This window comes from Gasterosteus aculeatus, chromosome 4 (genome assembly GCF_964276395.1).
Source record: "Gasterosteus aculeatus chromosome 4, fGasAcu3.hap1.1, whole genome shotgun sequence".
NCBI lineage: Eukaryota > Metazoa > Chordata > Actinopteri > Perciformes > Gasterosteidae > Gasterosteus > Gasterosteus aculeatus.
In genome coordinates this window covers 16196243-16217047 of record NC_135691.1, presented here as the reverse complement: position 1 = coordinate 16217047, position 20805 = coordinate 16196243, and the positions used below count along the sequence as shown (strand labels likewise).

General features: G+C 43.6%; 3 protein-coding genes across 3 annotated transcripts; 2 read left to right on the top strand and 1 right to left on the bottom strand.

Annotated features, from left to right (window-relative positions):
- The first annotated feature begins 4557 nt into the window (after positions 1-4557).
- Positions 4558-9801, top strand: hprt1 (hypoxanthine phosphoribosyltransferase 1). The gene is made up of 9 exons (XM_040175207.2): positions 4558-4827; positions 6060-6166; positions 6369-6552; positions 7848-7913; positions 8242-8259; positions 8340-8422; positions 8579-8625; positions 8780-8856; positions 8987-9801. Exons 1-9 carry the CDS (start codon positions 4798-4800, stop codon positions 9032-9034), a joined length of 660 nt encoding a protein of 219 aa, XP_040031141.1. The 5' UTR covers positions 4558-4797; the 3' UTR covers positions 9035-9801.
- A 245-nt stretch (positions 9802-10046) lies between these two features.
- On the top strand, positions 10047-15706 carry pabir2 (PABIR family member 2). Its single transcript, XM_040175205.2, has 10 exons — positions 10047-11406; positions 11541-11619; positions 11720-11773; positions 12106-12149; positions 12249-12303; positions 12655-12756; positions 13133-13218; positions 13340-13404; positions 13775-13871; positions 14078-15706. Exons 1-10 carry the CDS (start codon positions 11282-11284, stop codon positions 14214-14216), a joined length of 846 nt encoding a protein of 281 aa, XP_040031139.2. The 5' UTR covers positions 10047-11281; the 3' UTR covers positions 14217-15706.
- A 160-nt stretch (positions 15707-15866) lies between these two features.
- Positions 15867-20289, bottom strand: mospd1 (motile sperm domain containing 1). Its single transcript, XM_040175206.2, has 6 exons — positions 20119-20289; positions 17840-18145; positions 17639-17714; positions 17268-17500; positions 16551-16712; positions 15867-16466 (listed from the first exon to the last, which is right to left on the bottom strand). Exons 2-6 carry the CDS (start codon positions 17991-17993, stop codon positions 16435-16437), a joined length of 657 nt encoding a protein of 218 aa, XP_040031140.1. The 5' UTR covers positions 17994-18145; positions 20119-20289; the 3' UTR covers positions 15867-16434.
- Positions 20290-20805: the final 516 nt, after the last annotated feature.

Here is a 20805-nt window from a genome sequence, read left to right as displayed (position 1 = left end):
TATGCCAATCCTGCTAAAGGGTTTTTCAATAATGGGAAGGTATCAGAGGACTTTGGTATTCTACCTTTGGGGTGTTGATTTGACACTTGGCACAATGTCGGCAGTACTCCTCCACGACCCTCCTGACTCCCGGCCAGTAGAAACGGCTGAGAACACGTTCATACCTCTTCTCCCTCCCTAAATATGCCTCTAGTAAGTGGGAGTGGGCCAGGTTTGGAAACAGTCTTTGAGGATAATAAACTGTTAGCACAGTTTTTAGTTACACAGTATAACAGCGTATCCTTGATCATAAAATGTGGAAACACTTGACTCACCCCATCCTGCTTTTGACCCACCATCACTTGAACGTCTCTCCAGGCTTGGGTCAGGTTGTGATCCCGCAGCTGGGCCGAGTCGAATTGTTCTGGCCTGAGACCTTCTGCCATTTCAACTTCCGTAAATTGAGTGAACACCTCGTCGGATTGTATGTCTTCCAGGAGCTCCACCTCAGCTGCCCGTTCAGGGTCTGTTGCTCTTCCAGCAATCTTCCCCAGAAACTCAGGGGCTGGGGCTCCTTAATGGGCCCAACAGGTAGTTAGGTGTTGGCAGTAGAGGCCCTTGTTATCGGTAGACCCTCATCCCGATCCGGTCAATCACCGCTCTGTCCACTATGGGTGGCCCATCTGCTTCATCCAGCCAGCTCCTGGTGTGACAGACTGGCCCCATCACCTGTGCCTGGACAGGGAGAGCAGGGTCGTATCGCCAGTCATGCACTCGCTGTGCCGAGGCGAGGAGGCCAAGGTCCATATTGAGGTATGATGGCTTATCGTAGCTCCTGGCATCTCCAGCTAAAAGATCCTGACAGACTTTCTGAGCTTTGCGAGGAGGAGCAGTTCTTCTCGCCGCAACACAAGATCCAATCACATGCAATGTGTGGTCTTCTAACAATGTGAACATAACGAACAAAGCGTGAGTATTGTATGGCGCTTGGTGTGTCTCATATCTCATCCTTATCAGACCTGTGTCTGCCTGGTTGGCCCTTTATGCTTTCCCTCTGACCTTGCACTCCTCAAGACAGTGACTTCCTAAATGAGCACTGGGAAAACGTTTTTGATTAGCGCTACTACAGCAGTCTGCAAATTGGCTCGCAAGTTCAAAATGGCTTTCAAGATCTCTTCCATGTTCGACCCTTTCCTCCAATCCAACATAACCATCATGATCTGTGGCAGCTGCTTCCGGGACGGACTTTTGAAAACACTAAAGTTGTGTTATTTGGGTCTGTTTAGGTTACATTTCGTTACTAGGTTTCGTAACTTTCGGTACCAAACTTTGTACAAACTCTCTGATAGAGAATGGCTTTGACTCAGAAAGAATGACCGCCAAATAACTTGTTGTTGTTGTGACGTTGCGTCAGATTGAGGGCACGGAAGCCCCAAAGACCCAAATGTCAGGGCTTCACAACACAGACAGGGTGAATTTATGAATGAAAGTTAGAACGTTCTGTCACAACAATGTTATGTATAATCACGCTTTTGTTAGTGGGTATACGGAAAGGTATGTATGTATGTATGTACGGGCACAGACATTTTGGGGGGCGGGTGCTCAAACCAAAACATAATCTCCTAAATTATTCATCAAATTGATAATTAAATAAATAAATAAAAAACACAGTAGGATATTTTCCCTGTCCCGCTTTTGGAGTCTCTCTTTTCTTGGCATTATGCTGAAAATTTTGTAAATGAGATAAATCAATGTTGTGCATAATTGCATAATTTATTTTGTACGGTTTTCTGAGAGAGTTGAAGATTAAGCAGCATTACACTTATAACATACCACAATATACCCACCAGAGTGGCATGTAGCTCAACTTAAGACCTAACTTTCAATTTAAGAATTGAATTAAAAAAAACTAGTGAACTAATTTGTAGAAGAGTAAAACTGCCTTTAAATTCTCTCTCTCTCTCTCTCTCTCTCTCTCTCTCTCTCTCTCTCTCTCTCTCTCTCTCTCTCTCTCTCTCTCTCTCTCTCTCTCTCTCTCTCTCTCTCTCTCTCTCTCTCTCCCTCCCTCCCTCCCTCCCTCCCTCTCCCTCTCCCCCTCCCTCCCAGCGCTAATGTTTCGATGGGGCGGTTGCACAAATACCGTCATTACCTGTTTGTCTGACGCTGCTATATATATATATATATATATATATATATATATATATATATATATATATATATATATACACACACACACGTTGTATTGTTACGACCCCCTGGATGGTCTAGGGGTGCGGGGACCATAAACATATAGGCAGAACCTGGGGCCTGTTTCAATAAGGAGGTTCAACCAACTCTGAGTTAAAACTTGAACTCTGAGTTGACTTACCCTGAGATGGGAAACTCTGAGTTTTCGGTTACAGAACAGCTGAAATGAGTTAGTTCAATCAACTCTGAGTTGACGTTAAGCGCGTGCACCACAACTATAAAAAGCCATTATCAATGGAGCGCAGATATTACGAGTCACCATGGCAACAGCGCCAGACAAAAAGAGGTCTTCATATTTTTCACCAGCAGAACTGGATGTGCTTATGAAAATAGCTGCTCGAGTCAATGCGTAAGTTTACATTTGAATTACTGTTATACAGTGTTGTGTGTAATTAATTTCTATGTAATCTAAAAACTGTAATTTAATTCCGTAATTTAAAGTAAAATCTGATGTAATTGCATTAAATGCTGCATAAACTATAAAGCAATTCTGTATAAAACAATAGTGGATTTAACATCAAATTTAAAAAGATATATTTTTTTCAAGAATAATTCATGCAATTGTATAATGTTTATTTGAAAGCATTAAAAGTGCAGTTTCTTGTCTCTCCTTGTATTGTTCAAGTGGTTGAGGTTGATATGGGATTTAGAAAGTAATTAGTAATAAGTAGACCAATACTTTCTAGAGATAGTCATTATTACATTAATCTAATTACACTGTTGAAGAAGCCAGTTGTAGTTAGTAATATAAGTGACTTGCCCAACTGTTAGGGTTAGATAATATCAGAAGTGAAACTGGAAGAACAGTGTGTTATTCAACCTAATTTTAATTTTCATGTAGGTGCAATCCTGCAGGCATTAAAAGAACATGGCAGCAGCTGAAAATGAAATATAAAAACATAATTCAATTTAGGAAAAAAAGAACACTATATAAATTGCTGTGATTTTGTGTTTATTCATTTTTATTTTATTTTGTGGTTGGTTGGTTGTGGTGGTGGATATAATGTGTATTAATCTGTGAAGACATTTCGGCATATCATATTCCGGACTACCCTTCCCTCCTGGAAATCTGCCGGGTTGATGGGGTCTTCCTCTGGGTCTTGTATTTGTAGGGCAGGGTGTTGCTCCCCTCTAATTATGGCAATTACAGGATCGTCCATAAAAGGACATGCCATTTCATTCACTTGATTTGATGCGCTCTGCGTGACTGAAATGTGCGCAATGAATGAATACCGAAAGAATGAATGAGGTGATTAAATACCACTTCCTCTTTAAAAAAGGGGAGGAGACGAAATAAACTCTGGGTTTCCCGAAGAAAACCTGCTCCCGACCAGGTTAGGTTCACAGAGTAAGTTGCCATGGTAACTGACTCTGAGTATAAGTTACCTCTCTTTCTGAAACAGGCTTGACTTACTCTGCTTTCTCAGGTTTAACATACCTCCCATTCTGAAACAGAAAACTCAGAGTTTCCCTCATTTCAGGGTTAACATACTCAGAGTTTTCACTTAACCTCCTTTCTGAAACAGGCCCCTGGTCAGCTGTAAAAGGGTAGGATTTATTTGCAACCAGAGGTAAACAGGCACGTGACAACAAACAAAAGGAGGCTGAACATACGTTAAAACAAACAGTAGGCGCGTACCAGAAAAAAACACAAAGAGCACAGCACCCACTACACCTATGACGCTAACAAACAGAGAACTACGTGTGGTGAAATCAGTGTAGACTCTGGCCCTAACTCACCCCCTTTTGTCAGCTCCGTGCTGGCAAAAAACACACAGACCCAAAGCACAGTACTCAACCCGGGTGCACTCAATCACAAACACAGCAGGCATACAAGTCCACTGGCCAAGACAAGCTGCCTCGAGCCACTGGTGGGCTCTCCTTAAGTGCTGGAGGTAAGGCTGCGATGGTGACCTGCCATTGGGCGCGCTGGGACAGGGTGGACCAATGGGTGGAGCTGGAGTGAACCTGTGGTGCTCCACCGAAACCAGGAATTAGGCGGGGCTTCAGTCCACAGGGCCGCACAGCCTACTTGGTACAGACAGGAAAGAAATGCAGACCACGGTGACAGCCGTAACAGTATATATATATGTGTATATATATACACATACATATGTATGTATGTATGTATATATATATATATATATACGTGTGTATGTATATATATATATATATATAATATATATATATATATATACACACACACACACGTTGTATATATATATGTGTATGTACATACATACGTATACATACGTATATATATATATATATATATACATACACACGTATATATATATATATATACATATATGTATACACATATATGTGTACATTTATACATGCATACATTTCTGCACGTACGCCACACAGCAGTATACACGGGCACACGACTGGGCGGGCATGACCCGCGAGGGGGGGGCGCGCGTTCCCGCGCACGCAGCAGAGCTACAGTAGAGTCGGAGCCCCCATTAGCATCGGAGCTAGAGACCGTCACGCGTGCCCCGTCACCAGGAAACTTGTCAACCTCTAGAGAACCATTTGTCTCCTCCGTTAGAAGACTGCATCGACAGAATGGCGGCGCTATCTAGCCCCTGTATTGTGGTAAGTCCCCCCGCCCCGTTACACGCCTCCAGGCATGAACCAACGCCGTGCGCGGGCTGTGGTCGCTAGCGATGTCAGCCAGCTAGCTTAGCTTGTCGGTAGTTGGTAGCTCACCTTGGCAGCACGTTTTAGCCGGAGCTACTTTGTTGTGGTTCACGCGGTCGGTTTGTGGCCACGCTGACGCCTTCAGGCTTCAATCAGAGCTAAGAGAGCTCAGATTGAAGGATAGGTGCGGAATTTAAATTGCCTTTCCGTATAAAAAAAAGGGTCATTTGTTCGTGTACAGTGGGTTCTGGGAAGAACTTGTAAATGGAGCGTTACGCCGTTTTTGTGTGAGTCAAAGTCCCCGTGAGATCCACGCAGCACTGTGCAACTCACACACGTGCACAAGCTCGAGGAGCCACAGCGACCCGCGTGGGGGTTGGAAGCAAGTGGCCGCTTTGCTAAACAACATTCCCAGCATTTAAAGTGCAGGTTTGTTGCTGTCGTGGTGGCAGCGCAGTGTTGTGAAACATTTACTTTGCTTGCACAGAGTTCAAGGAGGCCTCTTCATTTGACCTCGGATTAGATGATCAGTGTGTTTGCTTAGTGTTTGTCTTTACGACTCACTCAACAACGGATAGATCCGTGTCTAGCAGCGGGAAACACTCCATACGACCACGTTCCCACATGGACATCTGCTCGTATGGGTCGTCCTTTTGGAGTTGAGAAGGCCACCCCAAACAGATGGGACATCTGGGCAAGTCAAACCGCTGTACTTGGAGGACGGGTGCTTTGCAGGGACAGTGATTTGTCGACTTTGGGGAATCCAAACTGCACCAGTAATGAATACTGCGAGTTTGTCCCCCCACCATCATCATCACCGTACTTTTGAGCTCTACACCAGCTTCTCCTCCGTCTCAGGATATCAGTTATCAGTCTGGGATCATGAGGCGTTCGATTTGAGAAGCTACGGTTATTATTACCCACAACTGACCACTGTGTTGCTCAACAAGCTGTACATAATCAAGTATTGTTCTCAGAGTGTGTGTTTTGTGGCCTGAAAAAAAACGTTGAGGCAGTCAAAAATTATGAAGAGTAAGTCGGTGGGGAAATAAGACCACTATTGACCTCCTCCCCTTCCGCTGCCTGTATCAGATTGTTTTTGGCATTATCAGCGTGTTTTGCATGTTAGGTAATACCCTGGAGATTATATATTATTTTTAATGCTTTTGTGTTGTGTATTATTTCAGATCAACGATGATGAGCAAGGGTATGACCTGAACCTTTTCTGCATCCCAAAGCACTATGCCACTGACCTGGACCGAGTCTACATCCCACACGGACTCATCATGGACAGGTCAGATTTTTTTTCAGCCTGTAGTGGGAAAGTAAAACTGAGAGAAAAGCTTGAAAAGATCCTGCCAAGATGTTTGTACTGTGGTGGAAGCATTTTATTCTTATACTTGGGAGTGCTTCAGAAATCGTGTAATCAGGTAATTACTGCTTAGTGTAGCTAAAAACTGAGCTGACCATCTTTTCCTCCCTCCCACTGACCCCAGGACAGAGAGACTGGCCAGAGAGATCATGAAGGAAATGGGGGGGGACCACATCGTGGCCCTCTGTGTGCTCAAAGGAGGCTACAAGTTCTTTGCAGACCTCCTTGACTACATCAAGGCCCTGAACAGGAACAGTGACCGCTCCATCCCAATGACGGTGGACTTCATCCGCCTCAAGAGCTACTGCGTAAATACATCCGTTCTTTTATTTTTTATTATATTATATAATAATAATTGTATACGTTTTGAAATGCTGTCCTTTAAAATGAATAAATACATTTTGTTCTTAAAATACACAAGTCTAAATGTGCAAAGGTACCCTGTGGAGTGTAGGACTACTAGTAGCCTCCTCTCCCATTTCATTTATATCTGGAGTAGCAACGCGAGGATGCACCTCCGTGAAGGCGATGGAGTACTCATTCTAGCTGGAAGTTGTACACTATTCCATTCCTAGCAAGGTGCTGGTACTGAGAAGTGTAGCTATGTGACAGCAAAGAAATGAAAGACCAAGAAGGCAACCAGGGAGGGAGACAACGCAAAATACAAAATAATCAAAGGTTTTAAAATAAAGGAAATACATTCAGCAGTTTGCCTGGCAGGGACGTTCAGAACGGAGACGCCCCCTGAGCGTCATTGTGTCCGTGCCACGCCGTGGTCCTCCGTCTGAGGCCGCGCCCGCATGGATAACAGGGAGGCAATACGGATCCCTTCTTTTGTTTAAGACCATCTATGTGCTGGTTTCCAGTCATCCTGGCTTTCATACAAAATGTAGTACGGATATGAACAAAATTCCCACACATCAAGTAAACCATTGCAGAGGAGGAGCGGGACATGGGAGCCACATGAAGTGTTTAAACAGGGGAAGAAAGGCCTACTTTGACGAGGACGAGTCATTGCTCCACCCAGATATTTATCATCTGTTCAGTGCAGCAGTAGCTTGAGGGATGTGAGGGAGAGATGAGTCACACTGATGTCTCTTTCCGTCGTACTTTTAGTGATGTGGCAACTTTTCCACTGCCGACAAGCCTAAAAAGGTTTTTGCACACAAATTGAAAATGTGCCGCTATAAGATGTTCGTACATTACATGTCATTTAGATGACGCTTTTGTCCAGCGACTTTCAATAAGTGCCTTTTAACCATAAGGATCATCAAATAAGCCGATTTACAACTTTCTATAGATAAGAGCGATTATAATAAAGCAATAAGGTATAAGAGCGGCGGATGTAGGGTTTGACGACTGGACCCGATCCATTCACAGCGTGGTACGTGAGCACCAGTGTTTTGAACTGGGTGCGGGCAGCCACTGGTAGCCAGTGAAGAGAGCGGAGTAGTGGAGCAGTGTGGGAGAGGTCCTACTGACATTCAAAATGTGTTTAGTTGAGAAACACTGAATCTAAATGGTTTGTTCCTTGATACACTTTCTGCACCACTAATTAATATATAATGTGAAGTCTAAAATGTCCGCTTCATTATCCTCACAGAACGATCAGTCAACAGGAGAAATCAAAGTGATCGGTGGAGATGATCTATGTACGTTGACTGGCAAGGTAAGAAGGATGGAGGGCAGCGCGATTCTCACTATAACGTTGTGATTAACATTTGTAAAAAAACAATCATAATTATAACTTTAATCAATGGACTTGTAAAAAGAAACTTCTCTTCTGTCGTCCATCACATCTCATTGTACGTTTCCACCATTTTCAACAGCAACAGAGATTTTCAAAGACCTGCTAGTTGTTATCCGGTTATGAATATGAAAAATCAAGGTGGTGAAGAATGCTTTCATGCAATGATCCAGACACTCATGCCGCCTCCACTTGCACGCTGAAATGAAATGCTCCTGACTAATGTGATGTGTCTTTTCTTTTCACACAGAACGTCTTGATTGTGGAGGTATGTAGCAATGTTTCTTATTCAGTAAATTGGATGGCTTTCCATTCCAAGACTAATGTTCTTTCATGCTGTGTTTCTAGGATATTATCGACACAGGGAAGACAATGCAGACGTTATTGGAACTCCTCAAACAGTTCAATCCCAAAATGGTCAAAGTAGCGAGGTAAATTGAGCATGCATATCTCTTCTCTCGTGGTGATCATGTGATGATAAAAAATAAACACAATGATTTTCTGGCTGTTTCCCAACAAATGTCAGGCTGTTTGTTATCCTCGCTATCTGTATTATGATCAATGATCAGCTTTGTTTCGGTCCCCAGTCTGTTGGTGAAGAGAACACCAAGAAGCGTCGGCTACCGACCCGACTGTGAGTTCAAGTCAACGCTTTTCTTTGAACTATTAGTGAAATGTATCTTTAACATCCTGTATGCGGGATTCGTTTTTTCTGGGTGACAAATTGCACACCTTCATTTCAGTGTTGTGAAGTCATCATAGCTGATTTGGCCACCCGTTTCTTTCAGATGTAGGATTCGAGGTGCCGGACAAGTTTGTGGTGGGCTACGCGCTGGATTACAACGAGTACTTCAGAGATCTGAACGTAAGTATTGGAGGGGGACAAAGAGGCGCTGAGTGAAGTGGCTCACGTATTCATTCCCATCAGAGTTTCTATGAACAGTTTGTACCTGTTTGTGGATTCAGCAGCACTCATTGAGCCTTTTCTGTTTCAGCATATCTGCGTCATTAGTGAGACGGGGAAGGAGAAGTACAAGGCCTGAAGAGCACTGCATAATCATTTTTAACATATGGTTTGATGTTCTATCACTTTATATTTGCTTTATCGAAAATAATCTTGCTTGCTCAGGGTCCCCGAGGACACACTGCTGAAGTGATCTTTCTGTTTTAGCAAACACACGCGCGCACACGGTGGATTCAACCTTTTGAGAAACTTAATTGCCTTGAGTGGAACCACGTCTGGCTGTAACAGCATGGAGGTGATGCAGTTCTTCGATCCCCCCCAAACATTTTTTTTAAAGTCTAATTCTAATTTATTTGGAGCAACGCTGCTAGCTTTAATGACAATTGCACATTGATTTGTCAAATTGACCTCTTATGAAATTAAATATTTTTAAAATTGTAACTACTTTTACGTTGATTTTATTAGCGGTTTAGTGGCCGCTCAAAAACATGTTATTTCCTCAAGATCTACATGCGTGTTTTGGGACAACACTGTGCTATTGTACTGGAAGATTTTGTGTTGCAAAGCAAAAGTTTTCCCTAATAATACACATACTATACCCAGTACTTTGATATGATGAAGATGAAATATCTTTGTATCAATATAGTCTTTGTATTTTGTGTTGCACAACGAATTTAGATGCATGATTGCTTTATTCACTAACATTTTAGTTATGCTGGGAAATTTGTATACTGTGCAGATTAGAGCAACAAAAGTCGATTTAAGGATTTTTTTTTTTAGTTGCCTGAAATAAACACCATCTGAACAGCACCTTACTTTTTTAATAAATGGTAAAGAGGAAGCATACTTTTCTCATGCTGTTCATGTGTCCAAAGTTATTTGAGATTGTTGTCAAATGCCAAATATGTTTTTATTATTTGTACTGAGCCTAGATGCTTTGCAAATCAACACCATTTTTGTATTGATGATAATATATGTTGATGAAAAACCTAAACATGGGATACTAGTCTTAATAAACGCTTACATATGCTTGTTTTAACCTGATTTCTATTTAATACATACCGGTTGGCTGCTAGTTACATTAAAACATCAGTTCAGACACCACACTGACGGGAAGAAATGCGGCTCGAAAAACGTTTAAACGTCCTAAGAAGTTAATTAATGTTATTTGAATATTTGATTTTGAGTATGAATGCCAAAAAGAACAGGCGCCTCTTTGGCTGGTGTGAATAACTATCCGCGCAGCGTCTCCTGCAAACAAAAGACGAGGTAAAACATTTGATGCAGCCACATTAATCAAGCCGTGCTTTAGATTAAACGTTGTACTGACGTCGCATGTTGCGCGCGTGCGGAAGCCGCTCCGCAGCGCCGGGTGATTAAGCCGTTTGATTGGACAGCGCTGCTAACGCTAAAAGGAGGCGTGAGCCTCGCTGCTAGCGGCTAAACCCAGGTTAGCTTTTCAGTGATCATCCAACGCAAGGACCTGCTTCATTCTTGGCGGCGTCCTGCGGAAACAAAAAAGACTATTGTACAACAATTGTTTGCGATAGACGAGGTTTAGTTTATTTATTGGAGCTCTACAAACTTTCAGGCTGACGAGCTTGAACAACTAACGTTAGTTGGTGAAACGGTGCCTCGGCCTCTGTGGACATGGTATTACGGCTAATAGGGTTAATGCTAACTTATCCAACGTTAGTTAGCCTGGTAGGCTAGGTAGCATGGCTGCTAGCTGCGGGTGGAACAAGGCAGCGGGAAGCGTAGCACAACACTAGCTGGACGGTGCACCCGTTGTGAGAATTACTTTTTTTCAGTTCGACCTCGTCACGGCATCCACGCTAGACTCGAGGGGCAAACATTCGCATTTAAACCAAGTAGCTTGCCGGTGCGGTTAACGAGAGCTTTCTTAACAAGCTAACATGTAGGTTTAGCCTAGTCGCGTCTCATCCGTCATCCGATTTGGCCTTGCAAGCTGGAGCCTAACCGGTCGGCGGCTAGCCGGTACCGGGCATTGTGCGGCGCATAGCCGCGGCATGCTAACCCCCACAGCAGGGACGTGCGTGTCTGTTCACAGCGGAGCAGGCGACGGTTTCGCAGACTGGTTCTGACTGGTGTTAATGGTCGTGGTGTGTAACGATCTGAAGATGGCGAGTAATGGTCGGGGTTAATCGGTTAGCTTCGACGCAGCAGTTGTAGACGACAGGGCCTCGCGGATCGCAGTGGCTTCGCTACATTGAGTTGATGCGTTTGCAGAGTAACGATGTAGAGCCGCTGAGCTGATTAGCCCGTTTGAGTTCATGAATCGGTGGCGGCTGCGATAGCAAGCAAGATGAACAATTCCGGAGTCATGCCACAAGAAAAGATGGAACTGGATCTGGAGATCCCATCTTCTCTCGTTCCGACTGAAGGACAGTTGAGACGGTCCAACAGTGCGCCCATGATAAATGGCTTGAGGTCTCTATAAAGTTACTGTGTGCTATTTTCAGTGGATGTGTTTGTTCCCCCCTCTGCAAACAATGAAGCATCTACAATTGCAGTGGCCCCTCATGGAGAAGACTCATGGCCGCTGTGTGAATTTGTCCTTCCAGTGATAACTCCCAGGTGTTCCAGAGGGAAGTCCTGCGCAGCCGGAGAAATAGCACGACAGTTGTCAACAGGCCGAACATGGTACCAGACTTTATCAACACACGCTCACTAAAGTAATGTGTCTCTGAATGATTCTGAATTGAACGGTCTCTTTCCCCCCCACGCACATACTTCTTCTCAGGTCCCTTCTTCGCCCATTCGCGTCCCCAGCACCAGGCTTCACCAGATAAAACAAGTAAGAAGGGGGGAAGCGTTGTTTCCTGCAAACATTCGGCGGCGGCATGTCGGACCACCGTCTCCTTCTCAAGCCGTAGAGAGTGATGGTGTCCTGTGAACCATGCTAGAGTAACACATTTTGCAGTCCACAGGGCCACTGATCTTAAAGACTCGATCAATTGGTAGTATTGGACTGCAACAGATTCAATAGTTGGCTCGGAAACTGTGCCGCTTTGATGCCGAGTAAGGTGCAATGGAGATGCAACAATGTCCAGTTGTTGGATTTTTGTATTCATGTGCCTTGGTAAATCACAACCGTGCAACTATTAACCCTGTGGTGTGCTCTTACAGGAGGAGGGTGTAGACGTGATGAACAGGGAAACCGCTCACGAGCGGTAAGCCGCGTGTTTATGAACATAGTTGGTTCGTAAAGGCCGTTTGAATGATCGCTTCGCTGTAAAATTCTTACTACTTCTTTTTTTTTTGTCATTCAGGGAGGTTCAAGCCGCCATGCAAATAAGCCAGTCCTGGGAAGAAAGCCTCAGTCTGGTAAACATCTCCTTTACAGCATGTCCAACCCCCCCCCACCACCCATGTTTCTGTCTTCTGTTGTTTTGCAACCGCGGGAGACGGCTCCATTTTGCCGCCCCTGCGCATGTTTTGGCCTCGAGCCGCCGTCGGCCGCTCCGTCACAGTGGAGAGTGGACGAGTACAAACATGCTAGATTAACGCTGAAAAGCTTGGGAGTTAACAGGGCCACCAGTCTTTCAAGGTCAGGCTGAGTTGGTAGTATAATACTCCGACAGACCCTCTTCATGACTGCTTTTCACCCACTGACCGTGCAGATGTGAGGCCACATATCCGTTTTTGACCCCCATGGTTGTGTTTTTTTTTTTTTAGAGTGACAATGATTTGGAGAAGTCCACGTCTTCGTCTCCAAAGCGCATCGACTTTGTCCCGGTGTCGCCCGCGCCGTCTCCGACCAGAGGGATCGGGAAAAAGGTACGTCTGACCTCTTTACGGCTGCATGCAACGTAACCCGATTTAGACGGAGGAACATGTCGAGGCAATTTCATTCGTTTGCGCTCGCTTGATTCTCCAAACGACTTCAGCCAGACGGATGACTGGGAGCCTGTGTGGATGCTAGAAGGCTGCAGCTTATTGGCAGCAGAAATGCAAATATTTGTTCAAATCTGTTCCTTTTGTGAAAACCCAACCTGTGTTAATTGCAAATGATTCCATTAAGCTTTTTTACTGCATATTTTTGAGATAACAACATTTTGATTAAGCGCTTTTAAGTGGTGCTTTCCTTTTTTAGATCGGCTAACACGGTAGCAACACTTACACAGTCTTGTCTTGGTGAATTTCTTGCAAGCAGCAGTGTTTCTCGCCGTCACTTCAAATCCTTGTGAGCAGCAACGGCCTGACGCCGAGCCCGATTCCCAGCCCGACGCGCCGCTTCAGGTGAGTGGCGAGGCACTGCGGTTACTTCAGTCCCGTTCTACACAGAGGTCTATTGGTAACCTGCTGCCGGTGACTGAACCTCTAGTGTGGCTTGACAACGTGTGTTCTCTGTGCTCCTCAGCCGACGGAGTCAAAGCCCCATCAACTGCATCAGAGCCAGCAAACTGGGGCCGATGAAACGCAAAGGTACGGGGCCAGACAAAGGTTCAGTAAATGCTGTGGAACGTTTTCCATGATCTCATTTGAAGGCCACCAGAAGTGTCACCTCATTTATGTGATCTGTTGTAAATTCAAGGTATTTTAATTCTGAATTATCTAAGATAAAATGGCAATTGAGTATATTTTCAGAGAGTCACTACAAAATGTAATTATTTAGGTGGAATCGATTCTTTTTGGTTTGATCAAATGAAGTGTTTTTTATTTGTATTTAACTACTGGAGACTGCAGTGTCTCTAGTAAATGAAATGATAAGATCTCAATGTCTAATAACTGTAAAACCCCTTGATACAAGTTTACCTATTGGGAGCAAATGTCTAAATGTCCCTTTACTCTGCAGGCGAGATGGAGACGGAGAGTCAGCCCAAGAGACTCTTCCAGGGCACCACCAGCATGCTGTCTTCTGACGTCTCCAACCTGTCGGAGCTCAGCGCCTGGTGAGAGAATAAAATGTCAGGTTCATATGATCCGTACAAGAAAACCCTGCGATATAGCTGTTGGGTCATTGACTCAAATGGTCTGTTTTCCATTTAGATTTGGAGAGAAAATGTTAGTTTTGGCATCCAATGTGCTCTTTATTCAGCTCTCTGATGTCGGTCTGAAGCCTTTTGGTCGTACCGAACTTTCCTTTTCCTCCGTTCAGCCACTCTCCCGATTTGCTGGACGGGAGCCTCAGCAGCGTCTGCTCCTCTTCAGGCTCGCCGGGCAAAATGGAGGGAGTGTCGCCCTCCTCGTCCAGCAATTCGCCCTTCGCTTCCCTCCAGGATTTGTCCCCGAAGTGAGCACGCCGTGGCATGAGACACTAAACGGACCGGAGCCAAAAAGACTCTCAAGAGAGGCGGCTGGCATAAGAGTTTCCTTTCTCAGACTCTCCCATCTCGTCATCACCTAGATTTAGTGTTTAGTGGGAGCATTGTGTTTATGTCTGGGCGGCTGTTGTCATGGCAACATCTTTTGCGGGTCGAGGTATGCTTCAATTAAGGGAGTGAAAGCCATGTGTGAGTTTTGTTGTGGCAGCCGTGCGTTGCTAGGAATGACTGCAGACAGCGTGAGCGCCAGCTGCTAGTTCAGGGTCTTGGTGCTGGTGGTGCTCGGCTTTATTGTGTCCATAAGTGGCAACGCTTCTGTCTCGCACAAGAGAGACTGGGCACGGGACATATAAGAATAAGACTATTTGGATGTGCATATTTTCCCTGTTATTGTGCTGGAAAACGTGTGTGTATACAGCCTGTAGATTTTGTAAGATAATAACTTATTGTTTTCCTACTGTTTGTAATTATGTACATAAGAACGTTCGGATGTTGTAAGTTTGTAAAAGTGTGCGCAGATCTTACGGAGCAGATGTTTTCTTTGTAAAGGAATGGGCTTCTTTGGGGGGTACACACCTGTGGGGATTTCCTTACCCTTTAACTGCAAAAAATTTTTTTCATTTTTTTTTTCATGCCACGTTTCCCCATAACTTGTTTTTAAGTGTGAGCGACTTATGCAGTTGAATGTGGATGAAATGAGAAGATGGTCGTCACTGCTGTGCTCTCTCCACTAGAGGTTTCTCAGTATCCTGTTTTTGTAGATAAGAGTATGGAAAAGGTTTACTTTCTACTAGGGTATTGTTCTTATTTATGGAAGAAAATAAGTTTATTATAAGACTGGGACGGTGATGGGTTTCTAACCAGTTAATCGGCACAAACAAAATGGCCCCTCACAGTGCGAGTGAAGACACTGCTGTAGTTCCTTCTGTTGAAATAGCTTTTTTGCACAGGAAGCGCTCCTGTGAGGTTTCAGCCTGCGTGTCAGCAGCGCAGTGGATCTTGACTTTGTCGTGAAACACGATCCACTAATGCAGTGTGTGGAGGTAAAGCTGTACTGCAAATTTTTATTTGCACCAGACGTTTCTCTTGTCTGCCAAAAACGCCTCAGTGTCCATATTCTGTTTGTAACAAACGTGAATCCTTTCATGGCTCTGCAGCCTGTGAGGTGAATGTAGAGAAGAAAATGTGCCCTTTTACTAAAATAGTGTGACTAGTTATTTTTATTTAACATACAAATCCACAAATGGAAAAAGGCAGTCCGTTCGCCTTGCTGTCAAGATGATATTTGGTATTTTCTGTCATCCTATCAAGTGTTCAGGACATGAAATAAGCAAATATTCGTACACTGTCAATGGCTAATCTGCCACGCAGGTCACAACTCCGCTGTGCTTGTGTCTTTTTGTGATGCAACTGTAGCGGACGTTAGAACTAAATAAATTATTTCTTTTATTACAAGCCTGAAACTGTTTTAAATGTTTTTGTTCTTGTCAGCACTAAAATGTATGTGTGTCGTTTACTGCTCTGGAAGGAAATGGTACCTAAGCAGTGTCAAATCGTTAAAGCTTACGGAGACTGCAGACACTTATTCAAACTTATACAGTATACCAAATAAATTAATCTCCATTTGGTACCAGACAGCTGTATTCAGGCTTTATTAAAAGTTTGATGGAGCGCTGATAAAGCTGCAAACCAGCCATCGTCTTCACAAGAAGGTTTTCGTTGACATGTTAAAATTATATAAAAAAACTCAAAGTATCCAAACATGCAAATAACTGCATTCAGTCTTCAGCATTTCTAATAATAAATCAATATAATTATGTATTCAGGTCGATACTATAACTAAAGTTGAATGGATTTATATACACGTGTAAAATGTTTGCATGTCGATTCCTTCACTGGAGTTAATCATAGTCTGGTACGTGATGGCTGAATAGAAACACGCCCGTTCTCTGGACCTACACGCCGGTGTTTTCCGCTATTTGCGTCAGTTCTGTTTTGTGTCCGTTTACGTACAAAACACAAACACGTGGATTGAATATCAAGTATCCTAATCTGTATTTTGCAGGGGGCGGAGCTAACTGAGTAGGCACAACGCCCCCCAGCTGTACACGTTGAAGCGTAGAAGAGCCTCCGTTGTGAAGGCGTCGTGGTCATCCTCGGATCATTTCCCCTCCTCTCCGCTCGCAGCACTTCATGTGCGTAGGATGACCATCGTAAGAAGACCTACGATAGAGCGGGAAACAAAACAATGTAGGTCACGTTGAAACTTTCAACAAATAGTGCTACCGTATCTTATTTTTTCCTCACCAAGAACATAAGCAGCTACAAGTTTCTTGTTAATACTCAAGTGGAGGTAGACAGGCACAGTAGATTCTTGCTCCCCGAGCGTCGGGAGCATCAGGGCGGCCATACACACCAGCCCGAGCAGCACAGTCAGCAGGCTGGGGCCCCCAGCGGCAGGACGGCTCTCTGTTGGGCACATGCACATAAACCCAGTTGGGTGACAAGCGGTTAAAAGGAGGTAAACAAAATCCCATGAAAAGACCCAAATCATTAACGTGTTAGTGTGGCACGTTGGTTACTCGGAACAATCTGAATCGTTAATAAACGGGACAGGGGCAACTGTCATTTTCCAACGTGGATTCACTGCGTTAATTGTCATCTACAAAACGTAGCACGTGGGATTGACATAAGATAACCTATAGCGTGTGCTCACGGTGATGCAGCACTGATGTGCTTTTAATAGATACACACATTTAGAACATGTGGGTTAGATCAATTGATTCTGGATTGCGCTTTTACCCAGATGCGTTGATAGTACCAGATATATTGCAACTCATCAGACTGTCCTTTATCATTGGTAGCTAAACACCTATTTTACGGGAAGATCAAATGCGGCGGTGGTCACAACAAGTGTTATTATAGACAAACAACAAAAAGCCACATATCACACATTGTCCAAAATATATATTGAGCATGTGGCTCCATCTAGTGGTAAAACCGTGCAACTGCCTTTTGCCCTACCGGTGTGACATGCAGTCTGCTCGAAAAACTCGCTGACTGCAAGATGCTCTTTGATCCTGCGCTCCTCATCCTGCACCCGGGGGCTGGGGGGCTCCTGGGAGGCTGAAGGGCGCAGCGTCGCCATCACCACTTTGTGGCCCAGGGCTTTTCGCTGACTCTGCTCTGACACTTGCAGTCGGAACTTGTCGTACACTCCGTAATGGCACGCGCGCACATCCCTGTGTCGGATTACTCTGTGTGGACATGGAGAGTTAGATCATCTCCTTGCTTGACCAGATGGGAAAGTCTGCTTTATAAACAACAGTCTGACTCAAAACATACGGTCAAATTTCCCATATAAAGCTAAACGATGTGCACAAAAACAAACTCACATGTCAACACAACACTGTGGCTTGACTGCTCCGGTGGCATCGACCACAGCGTATTTGTTTGGCGCTGTGCACAGCACTGGTTAAGAGAAGAAGGAGGGGAAAAAAAGCACACTGACTAGACACATTATCCAGTGTCTGGCACAAACACCAGACAGCATTTCTGGAAACCCGAGCGGCTTGTGTTTAACCCAACCGACTGACCTTTAAACTTGAGGGCGAACTCATACGGGTTGTAGAGGGTGAGCACCTGCTTGTGAGACGTCTGCTCATCAGCGTAGAAGATGAGCTCAGTGGGGAACACAAAGACAGGAAGGCTTCCTTCCACCAGCTCAGGCTGTCGATGCTGCTGCTGCATTGGCTCCAGCTGAGCTCTTCCCCTTCCCCGTCCACGGTCTGCCTCGGCCCCCCCACGCCTCTCTCCCCCTAACAGCTGTCACACTGTGCAAGCTCTCGTTAGCTGGAAACGGAACTTCCCTGTTCTCATTGCCTCAGGGCCATGACGTGTCCCTGTGAGGAGACAGATTGATGGATAATAAAAAAGGCCCAGACCACCTACCTATTTACATTTAGGGTCACGAAAAAAATCCCAGTACATTTCAGGAGGAAATATTGTATTTGTTATTCCATTTATGCATCCGGCAGCTGTAGTGACTTTGCATCTGAATGTTTTGCATGTGACAAATGCAATGAAGCGCATTTAATTCACTTCCAATGATTCAACTCGAGCCAAACTCTTACTAGGCTTCCGAGGCCGATACGAACATCGATATTTAACTTCTAGAAACGTAATCACCATCGAGTATATTAAAAGGGCGATAAGCATTATAAACTATGCAATGCTGACACCGTTTTAAAAATCACCTAAAATATTTAACCAATCCCACTGCTCTGGAAAAATAGCACTTTACACACCGACCTGTCGGTGAAGGTGCCTGTGCCCGTCTACCACTATAGTGTACCGACGTGTTGTACTAGTGTGCTGTGCCAACTATTCAGGAGGTACAGAGAGTCATAACCACCGCCCAGAAAATAATTGGACATCCCCCGCCCTCGCTTAAAGACATCTTCTGATCACGCCGCCTCCTCAAAGGATGCTACTCACCCCGAAGTCTTTGCTCTTAACACCTAGAAGGCCTCCGACCACCAACATCACCACACTAATGGACTAAAGCTGAACTAGCTTAAAATAAAGAAATGTGCAATAACTTTATACCTGCAACAACATATTTATAAAAGTAAAATAGTAGCTGCATATGTCACTTTAATTATCTGTTGAGGAAGCACTTAAACTGCATCATAAAAATATTTCATTGGGTTACTATGGCAGGTGTGTGTGTAAGACTAAATGTGCAGTTCTAGCACAGCAAATATTGTTGTACAATGTTCACTTATCATTTCTTGTTACTTCTTGAACAGCATACAGATAATAGTGTTACATATGTCAGAACTCTACAAATAATTGCTAACATAAATATTTCTCAAAGACTTTAAATAAGGATTAATATCAGGTATAGATTATAAATCAAGCATTTGGTTGTTGTTGTTGTTGTTTCAAGCCAAAGAAGAAGAATTCAAAAAGGTTTGAAGGCTGGCAGTCATTCAAGTTCATGGAACTTATTCCACTTCAAGTAACTTCAACTCAACCGCTCTAATATTTAAAGATTGGGTCAGTTTGCTGATCACGTGCCATGATGTGTTTACATTGTTACGGAAGAGCAACCCATTTTGTACACCACGTACACACAAATAACACATTGTTGATATGTGTAGCAACATTTAACATTCGTCAGGTAGTTCTGTTGCAACCTATGGTACAATAATTCATGACTCTGTTATCTTGCCTTATATGTATTCATATTTGTTTAAGTAAGTAAAATGTCAGCCAACGTTAAGGTAAAGAGCTGCAGCTGTATAATGACATTTACGCTACTTAACATGTAACCTGAATAAAAGCTATTAAATCAATAAATCCTGACAATGACTAATGTACAAACGTTAAGGACTACTCTTGTACTGAAAATAAAATATTTTTACTGTACAAATTAGGAGAATTCTCCAAAGTAAAAGAACTGTGGGCTCAAAAAGCTAGCTTCTCAATATTATTAAGAGAAATCTCCTAATTTGTAGAGTAAATATATTTTATTTTATGTACAAGAGTAGCCAGAGAGACCCTCAACACATGTACATTAGTCATTGTTTGGAATTACACGATTGTTATTCATAAATTATTGAGAAAAATAATGTTATAGTACCTCCAATATTGAGAAACGATGGTCACATATTTAGCAACAGGGAGTTATAGATAAATTCAACCATATCTCTCTTACATTTGATGTTCTTATAGGTGTTAGGTTTAACGTTAGCTAGCGTTAGCCGGCTAACCAGATGTTAGCTAGCTGAGAGACACTTAACGGTGTCCGCCCGCAGTGTCAATCCAGGAGAAAAAGAATACAGTTGTCAAGATAAAAGCGAGACTTTACCTTGTTGTCAGCACGCGGGTTCGTGTAACGTCAGCCGGGCTGGTGCTTCTGTTGTTTCTCCACAGCCTTTTTTCTTTGTCAACAATATACCGCAGACCACGCAGTGCATGCTGGGAAGGCCGAAGGGAGACGCGTGATAGACGTCAACAAGACAGACGTTACGTCCTCCAAGCAAGGCGTGAGCTGTTTGTAATAACTTAATGTTAGGATAGATTTGCTAAATACTTTTAAGGTATTCACTGACTCAATTGTTAATCATAAAAATATCGCAATATTTTAATGAAATATATACTAGACTAGATGGGGTTACCGTTGTTTATTAGACTTTTTCACCTTGCACGGAAAGACACAAGTTTAAGTCTTCAGATTTAGGTTGCTCAACTTTCAATGTCCTAACAAAAATGTTTCCGTCATCTAAACTGCTTTTCTGTGCAACAAATGAAAATAAAAATTCAAGTGAAATTGCTGAATGCAATTGACTGAAGTAGAGATTATATCTGGTTACCATGACTTACACTGACCTATACATCTATGAGGTATTTATTCAAACTCTTGTAATATAAAAGTCTCAATTTATAATCAACATACATTTGCAGTTATTTGTACATGGGAGGGTATTTAATCACGTGTTAATCAACAAGACTCTTGATGTAACAACGATGCTGCTCAAGTGCTGTCCGATTCCTA

Bases quoted from the DNA above. Each gene is read 5' to 3' on its own strand.
- hprt1 (XM_040175207.2), top strand. From the start codon at position 4,798: ATGGCGGCGCTATCTAGCCCCTGTATTGTG. The intron at 6,553-7,847 runs GTAAATACATCC...TTATCCTCACAG, and splicing joins TCCGCCTCAAGAGCTACTGC to AACGATCAGTCAACAGGAGA. The intron at 8,423-8,578 runs GTAAATTGAGCA...TTCGGTCCCCAG, and splicing joins AAAATGGTCAAAGTAGCGAG to TCTGTTGGTGAAGAGAACAC.
- pabir2 (XM_040175205.2), top strand. From the start codon at position 11,282: ATGAACAATTCCGGAGTCATGCCACAAGAAAAGATGGAACTGGATCTG. The intron at 11,620-11,719 runs GTACCAGACTTT...ACTTCTTCTCAG, and splicing joins TTGTCAACAGGCCGAACATG to GTCCCTTCTTCGCCCATTCG. The intron at 12,304-12,654 runs GTAAACATCTCC...TTTTTTTTTTAG, and splicing joins GGGAAGAAAGCCTCAGTCTG to AGTGACAATGATTTGGAGAA.
- mospd1 (XM_040175206.2), bottom strand. From the start codon at position 17,993: ATGCAGCAGCAGCATCGACAGCCTGAGCTGGTGGAAGGAAGCCTTCCT. The intron at 17,715-17,839 runs GTCAGTCGGTTG...TCTCTTAACCAG, and splicing joins GTTCGCCCTCAAGTTTAAAG to TGCTGTGCACAGCGCCAAAC. The intron at 16,713-17,267 runs GTAGGGCAAAAG...TGTGCCCAACAG, and splicing joins GCAGACTGCATGTCACACCG to AGAGCCGTCCTGCCGCTGGG.